We start from the raw sequence: 14,461 nt of genomic DNA, 5'->3' as shown, positions 1-14,461 counted from the left end.
AATTTATTTTTTTTTTAATTTTTTTAATGTTTTATTTATTTCTAGGAGAGAGAGAGAGAGACAGCGTGAGCAGGGGAGGGTCAGGGAGAGAGGGAGTCACAGACTGAAATAGGCTCCAGGCTCTGAGCTGGTAGTCAGCACAGAGCCCGATGCGGGGCTCGAACCCACGAACCGCGAGATCATGACCTAAGCGAAAGTCAGATGCTTAACCGACTAAGCCACCCAGGCGCCCCTCTGATGTATAAATTTAGTTTAAAAATATCATGACTTCACTTTTTTATCCTCCAAAACTGGCTCCTACTATTGCAATGTGTAGATGCCTCATGAGAACTTTTGTAATTACATATATCATATGGAACTCCTATTCTTATGTATTTTGTAGGTACCACTCAAGGAACTGTTGAACCAAACTGAAGAAGAAATTAATAAAGCTCTAAATAAAAAAATGAGTTTAGAGGATACTTTAGAACAAGTAAGTAACAAAACAGTTATTAAAAGCAAAAATAAGATATTTAACACTTAAATGTGATTTGTAGTTTCTAATTGTTAAGGAATGAATTTTTAATAAGATATTATGGAAAATGAGTGTTGGTTATATCCTTGACTTAGAAACCTTTGAAGTAATATTTTAAATAATTTAAGTATCCTAGGCTTGATGTATTAGTGATAATGAAGTGAAACTGAATAAATTTCCCTTGATTTTAAATGGAGAATTTTTTAAGTCTTATTTTTTATTTAAGTAATCTCACACCCAGTGTAGGGCTCAAACTCATGACCCCAAGGTCAAGAGTCTCATGTTCTTCCAGCTAATCCAGCCAAGAACCCCTTAATATCCTTTTTTAGGCTGAAAGAAATTTGACATGGCTACCTTAAAAGTAGATATGTATCATTTGGAGGTAGAGGCTAAGAATCTATAATAAATTAAGACATTTTTATTTACTAAATTTTTCATTCTGTACCATGAAATTCAGGGGAACTCAAATGCCTATAAAAGTCTATTTCCAAAAGTAGGTTTAAAAAAGTTCCTGCTTCTAAGATACTTGAAACATTATATGACCACAATCTCTCAGAGAAACCAGTACTATTGATTTAGTAACCTTCAAATATTGTTATAATTGATTAAGAAAAGTTAAGAAGCTACTTCTCAACTGTAAACAAAAGGTATTGTTTATGTGACACCAAATAATTGAAGGAAAACTCCAGTTAATTCAGGTCTTCAAGAACTATTGTGGCATTTAAAGATACAAAATCCTATCTTTAATTGGAATAGACATTTTTTTTTCTCATCTGGAAATAAAACCTATGCATTTCACAAATAATTATGAAAGTAACCCACATTTTTAAAATGTTAACAAATTGTATAAAGATTTACTTTGTATTAGAAAGAATTTCCACTTAGAAAAATAGTAAACTTTGAAACATTAGATAAGTGGGCAGTTTCATGATACTATTGTTATAATCTGGGGTTTCTATAACATCACATGTGGGAAAGAAGGAATTGGTAACTTCTTTAACAGAAGGAATTGGTACTCCACAGATGTGACTGTTATTCAAGATGAAGTCTTCCCTTAGCTTACCTCAGTTCAATTTCTCTCTTCTGTTGGAATGGGCACTAAACCTATAGATTTTCAAATTGAATTGAAACTTTTTAAAACTTTTTAAATGTTTATTTATTTTGAGAGAGAGAGAGCAGGGGAGGAGTGAAGAGAGAGCATTTCAAGCAGGCTGTCAGCACAGAGCCCAGCACAGGACTTGAACCCACAAACCACAGGATCATGACCTGAGCTGAACCAAGAGTCAGATGCTCAACTGACTGAGCCACCTAGGCACCCTGACTTGAAACCTTTTAAAGGCCATATGCAGGAAAACTTGGGGGGAGGACAAAGCGGGGGTTATAAAATAATTACTATAGGCTAGGCCCAATGATAATATTGCAAAGATAAATATAACAAGTTTATATGAAATACAAACTCCCATTTGGAGAAAAAGACTGACCTGTAGTTATGCTAATCAGATGTGCATTTTTGCAAAACCCTTTGGGGCATAGAAAAAGTGACTTGTGGGGAATTGTTAAGAGGTTAAACCAAAGTATTACAGTAGAAATAGAAGGAAGAGGACAGGTTTAGGAAATGTTCAGGTAGAACCCAAGCGTTTTGTGGTGGACTGTGAAAGCTAGGAGAGAAAGTGCTAACAGTGTCTTCCATTTTCACAGTGTGGGTAATCCTGAGGAGAAAAAAATGAGTGCAGGTGACCAGGAGAATACCGGAGTTGTTGAGCTTACTGTCCACAGACCATAGACATCCAAAAGGAAGCTGAAACAATAGATTCAGAACATTGGGGAGAGATTGAGTCTGTAAATACACATTTCACGGTCTTTACCATATATATATACACATAGTACTTTTAACCCAGATGTGGGTGATATTTCCTAGAATATTTAGAGAAAAGTGGCAGAGGATTACATCTGGAGAAATAGCACCACTTAAGAAATTGGAAAAGGAAGGAGATTCTGGGGAAAACTCTTAGAAGTGGACAAAATCATGAGAATAATCACAGGAAGAGAAAATGCTATAATAAACTACTTATTGTGGTATTAGTTTATAGTGTGTGTGTGTGTGTGTGTGTGTGTGTGTGTATGTATATATATATATCTCATGGTGTTATATACCTTACACCTATACAATGGTTTAGAGCCATTATATTCCAAAACTAGGGGGAAAAAGAAGTGATTGGTGATGTCATATACTTCAGAGACTAAAGATTAAACTTTTTTTAAATTTGGCAGCTTAACCAAATTAAGATGGCATAAGCTAAAATAGCTATTTGACATAGTAATGGTTAAACATGAATTAATAAAATAATTAAACGAATGTTAAACAAAATTTCAGCTGAGTAAATTTGAAGATCAAATTGACTTTATTCAGCAATTCTTGAATTGGACAGTATTCCACTTAGCCATTAGAAACTCTAAAAGACTACAGAAAGAAAAGCAATTTTTAAGGCAGGACAAGGAAGTCATAAACCAAAAAAAAAAAAATATCATTTCAGGCAAGATTTCACCTCCCTTTGAAAGATAAAAGGGTCTTATTAGGTAGATTACTTCAGTGATGCTAACCAGAAACTCCAGATTGACCTGTTAAGATTACATTCTCAGGGAAGGTTGAAATTACAGTTACGTTGGGTATTAAGCTCTGGTTTGGTAACATGGGCCTAGTATGAGTTACTCCATTTTGAATTGTTGGTTTCCTTTTTAACAGTTTTCCCCTTTTGATCACAGTATCACCTTGACTGAGAGATATAATCACAATTTAACACATCAGCATCACTTGTAGCTTTTGTTTTTCCTTTGTGTGATATCCTTAGATCATGACATTTGTGCTAAATGTCTGTGACAGTCACAAGTCTCAGTTTTAAGTTCATATTCCTTAAGTCTGTCATTCTTTTCAATTTTCTGATGTTCCAGTCCTAGAGAGATCACTTGCTTGGTAGTTCAAGGCTGCAAACATACACTTAAAAGTTTTTGAGAGAATACAACACACTAGGAGATTTTTATGATTATAACAAATAAGTCCAGTGTTTGGACTGCACTTTATAACCATGGTCCCCAGGACCCAAACCAAACAAAATCAAATAAGTCAAAGAAAGACTACACTGAAGGGGTCATCTTTTTAAACCAAGTGCCTTACTCGGTGATCTTATATAACTGAGTTTCAGCTTCCCCAGAAATGTTAGTCCAGGTGCAACAGGTAGTGTTGACCATAGCACAAACACCTCCTTGCTCAGTGAAAAGATACTCAAGGACTCTCCTATTACTGAGAACAACTTTGGCCAGAGTCAGAGGAAGCTAATTTTGAATTGTGAATGCCTCCTACAAAATCCCTTCTGACTTGACAACTTAAATTTAGGGAGTTGACCAGTGAGGTAACTCAGTATGGGCAGTTAGAGGCACAGTTAAATAACCTAAGAGGCATTACCCAATTATACATTAGCCATTTAGGCATTCATAGGCCCAGGGGGGATGATAACCACCAAGAAAAAGAAAAACCCTTTTGGGGCACAAATAATTCCCATTAAGGAGGTCCTATTAATGGATTAAATCACAGAGATTGCTACACTTACCCGCACATGCCTAAGGTCAGTTAGGTTTTCTCCTAGCCTGAAATAAAAAGTTGTTCCAAATACCCCCTTAGCAATGGCCTGGGAGATACAGATGATGGCTTTACCTTTCCAGGCCAGTGCCAAAGTAAAGGAAGAGAAGAATAGAAGATGTCATGTTTAGTTAAAGTACGAAGTCTTGATCCAGTGTCTTGGGAAGATGCAGTCTACCTTGCTGTCAGCTGTTTCTCTTCTTGGTCAAATGTGTTTGGGAGGTCTCTATCATTTGCACAGGACTAGATGTCAAGCAGAGCCTTCTTCAGCTGTGAGATATATATCTAAGGTTCAAATCCATGAAGTTTTGCTGCCATCTGCATAGTAAGGAGGTATTAATAGTCTCTTTCAAAGAAATTCAAGGCAGCTTTTGTTCTTAGTGATTCCAAATCAGAAGTCAGGGGAGAAAAATGAAATCACTAATTTGGACATTTATAGCCAAGTATTTGAGGAAATTAGAAGAATCCAGGACCTTGTCCAATTTATAGGTATGTAACAGAACCTCAGAGATAACAGGATTAGAATTTAATATCTACACACGATCAAGCATAATTTTTCTCTCTACGGTTAACCCCCTTTTACCAAAAATAACCACAGTAAAACTAATTTATTTGCATTAGACTTGGCCTGATTAATTACATAAGAATAGCAAGAAAAGTGATTGACCATATAAGCCCTATTTAAAATTACTTTGCTGGAAACTTGTAAGCAAGGTGTATACCAGGTCGATTTTTCCAAGGGGCTTTATTGACTCCCATGAAGTTAACCTTAGTTCCTTAGGGGTGTCCAATCATATTTGAGTCTATGCAAACCTCTCTCAAATATGAAAATCCAGTCAAAACCTTGATAATATAACCAATATTTCCAATTGTGTATCTTATTACAAGGAAAACAGATTCTTATTGAACTTATACAAATAACTAACTGTATTATCATGAAAAGAATACTCAAAAGAGTTTCCAAAATCTGGACCAGGTAGAAAAAGTAAATGTTTCATCATTGCTTATAAAGATATACTTTAGTGGCACCTGGGTGGCTCAGTCTTGGTTAAACATCCCACTCTTGATTTTGGCTCAGGTCATGATCTTGACTCAAATCATGATCTCACAGTTTGTGGAATGGAGCCCTGCTTTGGGCTGTATGCTGGCAGCGCAGAGCCTACTTGGGATTCTCTCTCTCCCTCTCTCTCTCTTCCCCTCCCCCCCCAATACATAAACTGTAAAACATACCAATTGCTGCAAATCCTAGATAACAAAAGTTTCCTTAAATCTGGAAAAGCAAAACATTAGACAACCATTATTTCAAACAACAAATCATAAAAAGTTATAGTCATCCTACTCAGTTCATTCAGTTCCTTGCTCCTAGGTTCTTGTTGTACCTGAATCCAGTTTACCATTAGTTTTGGAAATTCTTACCCAGTTCAGTTTTATGATCATAAGGTGTCTGTACTTATCAAAAGCCCTTTCCTTACATCTCCTTGAAGATGAAGTATTTTGCAGGAAGCTATTGCAGTGTATCAGGGTAAAACAATAACAGTCTGTAAATAACCAAAAACTTGTAAAAATGTCCATTGTTGAGATGTGATGAAAGTTCGTTGTAATGGAATTGACCAAGAAAGTTGGTTATTTCATAACATGGAACATTTTAAGATAGTAAATGGAATTGTGACTGATAACACTATACCAGGATATATTAGACTTTGGGAATTTCATACAATTTCTAGAACACTTATATACTTACACACATATAATAGAAAGAAAGCTTAGTCTTCTTACTTGACAGTATCTCCCATATAACATGTCAAATAATCCTAATTAGCTTAGCATCTCTTCTTTTTCTGGAAAGATAACAAGTCTTTTGGGAGGTTCCAGGAGCCCTCCAGAAATTCTCCCATCCGAGTACTAACCAGGCGAGTACTATCCAGGTCCGACCCTGCTTAGCTTCCGAGATCAAACAAGATGGGGCGCGTTCAGGGTGGTATGGCCGTAGACCCTCCAGAAATTCTCAAAGTTAGTTTGAGGTCATAAAGTTTAGTTTGCTTTAGAGAAGTTTATAGGAATATCAAGAGGTTTTAAAATACTTTGTCAAATAAGATCATAGGTCACTGTGATATAAACAGTTATCCATTTAACTATGGTGACAAAAACTTAACAGGCAAATACAGAAAGTTAAATAGTTATAAGTAAAACTTAGCTCTTCTAATTGAGAATGCTCAGTTTTCTTAATCAAAGATCTGATAAAAACACAGGAAATTATTTTAACAAAGCAAAACTTTGCTTATAAGAGTAGACCAGTAGTCTAAGAAAACTTACCTCTATTAGCAGAAAGAAAACCAAATTCTAAGTTTGCACTAGCTTATGTTTTATATTAAAACTCTTTTACTTAATTAAATTCATTTTTTTTTTAATGTTTATTTTGCAAGAGAGCAGGAGAGGATCAGAGAGAGAGGAAGAGAGAGAATCCCAAGTCCCTGATCTGGAGCTCAAACTCACAAACTGTGAGATCATGACCTGAACTGAAATCAAGATTTGGATTCTTAACCAACTGAGCCACACAGGGGCCCCTAAATTCATTCTAATCTTAGCCAACCCTGAACACACATAGAATGTCTTTACCTTATTATTTCTAGCAATTTCAGTTACACATATTAGAATTGTTGACCCTCAGAAACTTTTAAGTTCTAGTGAAATCTAAGCAGTAAATTAAAAACTCTCTTTTATATTACCATTCTAAGAATTAGCAGACTAATAATTTCCTGACTTCAGGAAACATGTGCTTTCTCACAGAAAATTTGTCAGAGCAGCATAACACATGTTTACTAGTAGATCCACATACCTTTATAGTTCCTCTGTGAAAGGAAGTAAAAAGTTGATAAACCAATATTCAGTAATTCATGTTTCAGTATTTTATTTTACTTGGAAATAATATGAATAGTGAATGAATGTAATGTAACTCATCTTTAACTTAACCTAGCAAAGCTTTTAAGTTTCCAGGTTAACAAAAAGATTTGGGGAATCTATTTAAAAATGCACCGAAAAACTTTTTATCTTATTTATATTCACTTAATATACTGTTCTTTACTATATTTATTTTTTAACACTTATTTCAAGTTTATTTCTTTATTTTGAGAAAGAGAGAGAGAGAGGGAGAGACCGAATGCTAAGCATGCTCTGTGTTGTCACTGCAGAGCCCAACTTGGCTCTAACTCAAAAACCAAGAGATTATGACCTGAGCTGAGATCAAGAATCAGACACTTAACTGACTGAGCCACCTAGGTGCCACCAAAACTTCATTAAACAAAGTCAGCCATCATCCCAAGCTAATTTTTCTTGCTGACAAATTTTGTAACAGATAACATTAACTCATTTGATTGATAAACCCTGGTGGAATAAGACTTGTATGTATGCATTTTAGTCATTGTTGATAACTCTAAAGGAAGGTTTATTTTAATTAAGTCAACAAACTTAAGCTAACTTAAGCATTTAAGTGATGGGCATTCAGAAAGCATTTGGGTTAGGGGTGCCTGGGTCACAGCTGGGTAAGCATCTGACTCTTGGTTTTGGCTTAGGTCATGATCTCATGGTTCATGAGTTCTAGCCCTGCATCAGACTCTGTGCTAACAGCACGGAGCCTACCTGGGATTCTCTCTCTCCCTCTCTCTTTCCCCTGCTCTGCTCTCTCTGTCTTTCAAAATAAAAAACTAAAAATAATAAAATAAAATAAAGCATTTGGGTTAGTTTCTATTACATTTTAAACAATTTTTATGAATACATTAAGCACTTACTCAAGTCAGTTAAATAAAGCTTTTTTATAGACTAATTTTAGTAATACTATCCAGAGGTAGAAAATGCAACACATCTAAAACACATACAATATACCTACATAAACATGTAAACAGAGGCCTTATAGCTTCTGTTTTTCATTTTTTTTCCTGATGAGAATTACCTTCCTTAAGTTGTACTTTAACGTGCACATCTCAAAGTCACCAGGAAAAAATACAGTTACAAGTCTTTTAAGATAAATATGGGAGGCTGGGGATTGATAAAAAGAAATAGATGAATTTTGAATTGCCTCTAGAGCTGCATTTCTAGTTTTATAAAGAAGTGAGTAAATGTAAAGATCTAATTGGCTTTGTTCAATAATTCATGAATCAGGCAGCATCCCATTTAGCAAACAGAAGAGCTCCAAAGGGCTACAGAAAGGGAAAGCTTTTCAAGGCAGGACAAAGAAGTCATAAACCAAAAAAGAGGGTTATTTCAGGCAAAGTCACCTCCCCTTGAGGAACAAAAGGGTCTTATTAGGTGGATTACCTCAGTGGTGCTAACTAGGAAATTCCAGACTTGACCTCTTAAGATTACATCTCTGGGGAAGGTTGAAACTGCAATGAGATTAGTTATTAAGCCCTAGTTTGGTAACATGGGCCTACCACATGTGACCAATTTTGAGCCTATAATTTTCTTTTTATCTACCTGAAAATTATTTTTTTATCTTTATTTATTTTTGAGAAAGACACCACAAGCATGGGAGGGACAGAGAGAGGGCGACAGAGGATCTGGAGCAGGCTCTGCACTGACAGCAGCAAGCCCAGTGTGGGACTCAAACTCACGAACCATGAGATCATAACCTGAGCCAAAGTCGGACCCTCAAGTGACTGAGCCACCCAGGTGCCCCTACCTGAAAATTACTTTAAAATAATTGCCAAACCATTCAAGAAAATGCTGGGAAATACAAAATGAGAACCGGATACCCTATAAAGATGGAGGGATTTATTTGAATTATGAAGTAAAACAGTCAAAATAAAAATTCATCTCTAGAAAATTTGAAGGGTAGTATAACCCACCTACCACAATCTGATAAAGACATCACAGAAGAAGAAAATTAAACTAGTCCACTTATGAGGGTAAATACAAAATGAAAAATTAGATGTTAGCAACTATAATTTATTCAGCAAGTATTTTTAAAGAACCTGATATTTGCCTGGTTCTGTAATAGATGTTGGTGATAAAGTATCTTCCTTTGTAAACTCTCTTTCAAGTCAGAAGGTGGACGTGGATACAATTACTTTCATCATAACACTTTTTTAGCATAAATACAAAATGCTGTGGATTCTCATAAAGCACCTGAGATAAGCACAAGATTCAGAAGGAAGTTGTAGCTGAGCTGAGTTGTGAATAACAAGTAGGAATTGACCAGTGAGTACCAAAAAGATACGCATACCTCCAAAGGCCCAGAGAACAAAGATTATGGCATATTAACAAATTACCATGACTAATCTGGAGAAACAAAAACTTAGTTATGAATGAGCTTGTCTATTTTTTTTCCTTTTATAAGTTTATTTATTTTGAGAGAAGGAGAGCATACAAGTGAGGGAGAGGCAGAGAGAGAAAATCCCACACAGGCTCCATGCTGTGAGCATGGAGCCTGACTCAAGGCTCAACCCCACGAACCTCGAGATCATGACCGAAGCCAAAACCAAGCGTTGGACATTTAACCTACTAAGCCACCCAGGTGATCCAGAGCTTGCTATTCTTGATTACTGGTTGCATTATAATTCTGTAGACACCACGGACAATTGAAGAGTTTTAAGGGAAGGCATAACATCTGTGTATGTTTTTTTTTTTAATATTTTATTTTTGAGAGAGACAGAAATGGAGCATGAGCGGGTGAGAGGCAGAGAGAGAGGGAGACACAGAATTGGAAGCAGGCTTTAGGCTCTGAGCTGTCAGCAAAGAGCCCAACGCAGGGCTCAAATGCATGAACCATGAGGTCATGACCTGGGCTGAAATTGGACAGTTAACCAGTTGAGCCACCCAGGCACCCCAACACCTGTGTATTTTAGTAAAATGCCCACAGTGTTGGCATTTTGAAGACTAAGTTAGAGGTACATGAATCTAGAGTCACACAGTTAAGAGACCTAACAGTATCCTGAATGATAAATAGTAAAGATTCAAACCAAGGCTACTGCAGTGACAATGGAAAAAAATATAAGGATTGTAACAATGTAATTTAGTGGTCTATTTGAATGTGAAGGTTAAGGAAGAGAGAACTTAAGAATGTTAAGGTGTCCCCCTTTGGTATATGATATTAAAGGAAAAGAAAAATTAGCCATGACACTTGTTAACACAAGTACAACTGAAAGAAAAACTGGGAGTTTATAATCAAGGAGTAGGATGCAGATCAGTGGATAAAAATTACTGAGGGAAATGCTAGGAGTAAGGGAGGATTCTGTTTAAACTGACCCAATAGGGTTTTTTTTTTGAAGGCAGATTAAGGTGATCAGATATCAACTGTGGGGATGTTGGAGGATGAGGGACCTGATTAGGTTGAGGTTAGAGATTCTGATTACACTGTCTTGCATGATTCTTGCTAAATCTGAACAATACAGAGACAAACACAGAAGCTAAGAGGTCGACCTCTTTGAAAAGAGAGGTCAGGGGCACCTGGGTGGCTCAGTTGGTTAGGGCCTTAGCTCACACAGACAAGCCCCCTGTTAGGCTCTGTGCCTCAGAACCTGAAGCCCCACTCATGCTTGCTTGCTCTCTCACTCTCTCTCTCTCTCTCTCTCTCTCAAAAATAAATAAAGATTTAAAAAAGAAAAAGTTCAGAAGAGCATGAATGGTTTGGTCAAGGAGAGAATCTTTCAGTGGTGATATTCTAGAACTTTGGTAAGGAATGCAAGAGAAGGTTATGGAAGAATTTCAGGCTGGGATATGCTAAATTTCAGGTCTATAGGACATCAGAGTGGAGAATGTCCTGTAGGAAATTGAAGTTTGGACATAGTTGCAAATAGGTATTTCTTGGCTTGTAGTTAATTAAAGCCAGGAGATCTTCCAGGTGTAAAAATGAGAGAGAAACAGAAAGAGAGCTCTTCCAGGTGAGCAGATGGGAATACAGCCAAGATCAGAATCTTAGGAAAATATCCACATCCAAAGTACAAGCAGAGAAAGAGAAATCTGTAAGGAAGAATTAGAAGGATCTCACAAGACTTAAAGAGAAAATTTTGAGAGCTTGCATGGTCATAGAAACCAAAGAGAATTTCAGAAGGGAGTGATCAGCAACTACAAATGTGAATCAGATAGATATCTAATACGCATAATCCTAAGTGAATAGCATTCATTCTAGCCAACTCTTCTCATTTGTAAAAGAGTAAAGGAATATTCCTTACCAATGGTCTTTGATAATTGAATATGAAGTATATGCAAGTTTCTTTAATAAATATGTAGTCATTTATCCTATCTTTTACCAAATAATAATTGCTTCATTGAATTTTTCCCAAGTATATATATATANAGTTATAACTTTATACATGGTTTGAATCGTCCTTTTAAAGAAAGATCCAGCTTATTTGTACATTTTGCTAAATTTTGTTTCCTACAAGAAATACCTTCTTTGTCTAGCTGGAAAACATTCCATATTAATTACTGGTATCAACTGATATTAGCACCTGTTGACAAGAATTGAACTTTGGAAACACTTTTTTTCTTCACTTTTGGCATCAACAGACCTTAAAGCTCAAAGTTTAATAAGACTAAATGTGGTTACTTTATTACTTTTTGGAAGAAATTACTGACTAATAACCAGTTAGTAAACACCCAATGAAATCATTGGGTTTTTATAGTTCTCCTTAACATTTATACTTCTCTTTAACATCCTAGAAAGTAAACACACAAATGTAAAGCTAGGTAGCTAACAAAATAGATCAAGTCTAAGTAAAGCTAGACTTCAGAACTAAGGACAGAAACAACTTATATGTACTAATTAATATTAAAATGTTGAGAGTATATGTAATATTGTTATAGAGCTTAAAAACACTCCCACAGCTACTAGTGGAACAAGTTGTTGGTGTCTTTATTTTACTGAGAATTAAGCCACATTTTTTATTCCTAACCAATTCCACTCTGCATTTAAGTATTATACATTAAAAAACATAAGTTTGGTTGTCGTTGTTTGAAATTAATTCCTCTTTGGGGAATAATAAATTTGGGGTACAAATGACAGGTGAGAATAACACGGTTCAGTTAGTTGACATGATAATAGAGAAAGTTCTATAACTTACTAGAATTTTTTTGATGTATGGTTGTAATTTCTCTACCAAACTTTTATCCCCCAAGTTAAATACAATGATAACAGAAAGCAGGAGAGGCGTAAGAACTCTGAAAGAAGAAGTTCAAAAGCTGGATGATCTTTACCAACAAAAAGTTAAGGTAAGAACTTTGTCATAGTTTATATAGGTGAGCCAAACTATGTCATAATATTCACATGTTCTGATATCTAACCGAATCTCTAAGCTATATCCTATAACTTATATTTTAGTGTCATCTTCTAGAGTTTATTTTAAGGAGTTATTTTGTTCTCTTAAAGGATTTTTTTTCTGGAATTGACTGTTATATCCTAGAACATGTTTACTATTCAATTAATATTTTAGACTTAGAAGATTCTGCATGCTTGTAAAACCAAAACATGTTTTAAAAATAATTTTTTCTATCTTTTATAGAGATTTAGTGTTAAGTACTCCTAAAGCATAAACCGCTAGTAAGGCCTTGTGCATGTGTGATAGTCCTTGCAAACTGACTGTCTTGGCAAAATTTCAATGACTATTTGTATGAAATCTAGAGTGTGGGTTCATTTCCCACCACCTCTAATTCATCCCCCTTCTGGCGAGCATTTTACTTAGGGAAGCACTCATATGAATGTTCATTACCACCTATCCAGTTTATGTGAAAATTTTAGTCATACCAATATTATTTACTTGGTTACACCAAAAAAGCAGCAGGAATTGAAAACTTATCTCTTGGCCTTGTACTATATTGTATTTAGGCCCTATACATTTTGTCAGGCAGTGTGAAATTTTTAGAAAGTATGCCACAGTAATGTGATCTACGTGTGAAACATGAGGCAGCTGGTAATCATTTTTATTTTTTCATATATTCTCTATGACAGTACTTTAGTTTATTCTCTGAAAGCACTTCAGTGAAAGCACTAAGAATTGATGACTCTGGCCTCCTTTGCCTGTGCATAATTAATACACTTGTGAAATAAAAGTAGTATGAAAGTGATCTACATTTTTGCCTATATATAAAGGCCTTTTTTTTTTTTTTTATTTCTAGGAGAGAGAGAGACAGCGTGAGCAGGGGAGGGTCAGAGAGAGAGGGAGTGACAGACTCTGAAATAGGCTCCAGGCTCTGAGCTGGCAGTCAGCACAGAGCCCGACGCGGGGCTCGAACCCACGAACCCCGAGATCATGACCTAAGCGAAAGTCGGACGCTTAACTGACTAAGCCACCCAGGCGCCCCTATAAAGGCCTTTTTGATGATCATAGGAGAAATTCAAATCCGTATCATAAAATTTCCTATAGTAGATACTTGAAAATACTGCTGAATGAATTCTATGCAGGACTGTTGAGAAGGTCACATTTAGATCACATTTAGGTTGACAGTATAAAATTCCCAATGGAGCATTTTAAAGTTTCTTACATGTAAAATAGTACACATTCTGAGCACACAAATGATGATGCAATCTGATTTTTTTTCAAAGCTTTACATATATATAGTACATGGAGTATACATAGTATATGGAGTATATAGAACATGAACATCAAAAACCTTAAGGATGCTTTTATCTTGATAGGAAGCTGAAGAAGAGGACAAAAAATGTGCCAATGAGTTGGAGTCCTTGGAGAAACACAAGCACCTGCTGGAGAGCGCTGTTAACGACGGCCTCAGTGAAGCTATGAATGAATTAGATGCTATTCAGCGAGAGTAAGTTTGTGTCACTAAGATTTCTGTGTATTTTCAGATTAATTATTTACCTTTTTCTGCAAAACTAGATCTTCATTTATTTGCTTTATATTACAGAGCTATTTGGGGGAGAGGGATTAATGAACAGTACTTACATAAAAACAGTTTATAACTTGAGATACCGCCCCTAAACAAATATATTGTGCAACTATTAGAAGAAATCATTCCTTTTTAAATGTTTTTATGTATTTATATTGAGAGAACACGTGTTTGCAAGCAGGGGAGGGACAAAGAGAGGAGGAGAGAGAATACCAAGCAGGCTCCATGCTGTCAGCGCAGAGCCCAACTCAGAATTCCATCCCATGAACAGTGATGATATGACCTGCGCCTAAACCAGGAGTCAAATGCTTAACAGACTGAGCCACCCACACACCCCAGGAATCATGCATTTTTAGATCTAATTAATAAATGACTTTTAAGCCCTGAAAACATAAAATTTTAAATCAATTAAAATACTTTGTCTATTTGTTAGTATTTTTAAGATATATATACTTTCTAGAAATCATGTGTATTGT

At 35.8% G+C, this 14,461-nt stretch overlaps 1 protein-coding gene across 4 annotated transcripts in view; it reads left to right on the top strand.

Annotated features, from left to right (window-relative positions):
- NDC80 (NDC80 kinetochore complex component) overlaps nucleotides 1-14,461 on the top strand; it is a 59,727-nt gene that overhangs the window by 31,036 nt on the left and 14,230 nt on the right. For all 4 annotated transcript variants that reach the window (XM_077778135.1, XM_077778137.1, XM_077778134.1 and 1 more), the window contains 3 exons: nucleotides 383-472; nucleotides 12,261-12,353; nucleotides 13,777-13,907. In XM_077778135.1, the coding sequence (XP_077634261.1) occupies nucleotides 383-472; nucleotides 12,261-12,353; nucleotides 13,777-13,907 (314 nt within the window). The remainder of the gene's footprint in view (nucleotides 1-382; nucleotides 473-12,260; nucleotides 12,354-13,776; nucleotides 13,908-14,461) is intronic.

This window comes from Crocuta crocuta, unplaced genomic scaffold (assembly GCF_008692635.1).
Source record: "Crocuta crocuta isolate KB4526 unplaced genomic scaffold, BGI_CrCroc_1.0 scaffold26, whole genome shotgun sequence".
NCBI classification, from domain to species: Eukaryota; Metazoa; Chordata; class Mammalia; order Carnivora; family Hyaenidae; genus Crocuta; species Crocuta crocuta.
Note: the sequence above shows the minus strand (reverse complement) of the source record. Positions and strands in the feature narration are given on the sequence as shown.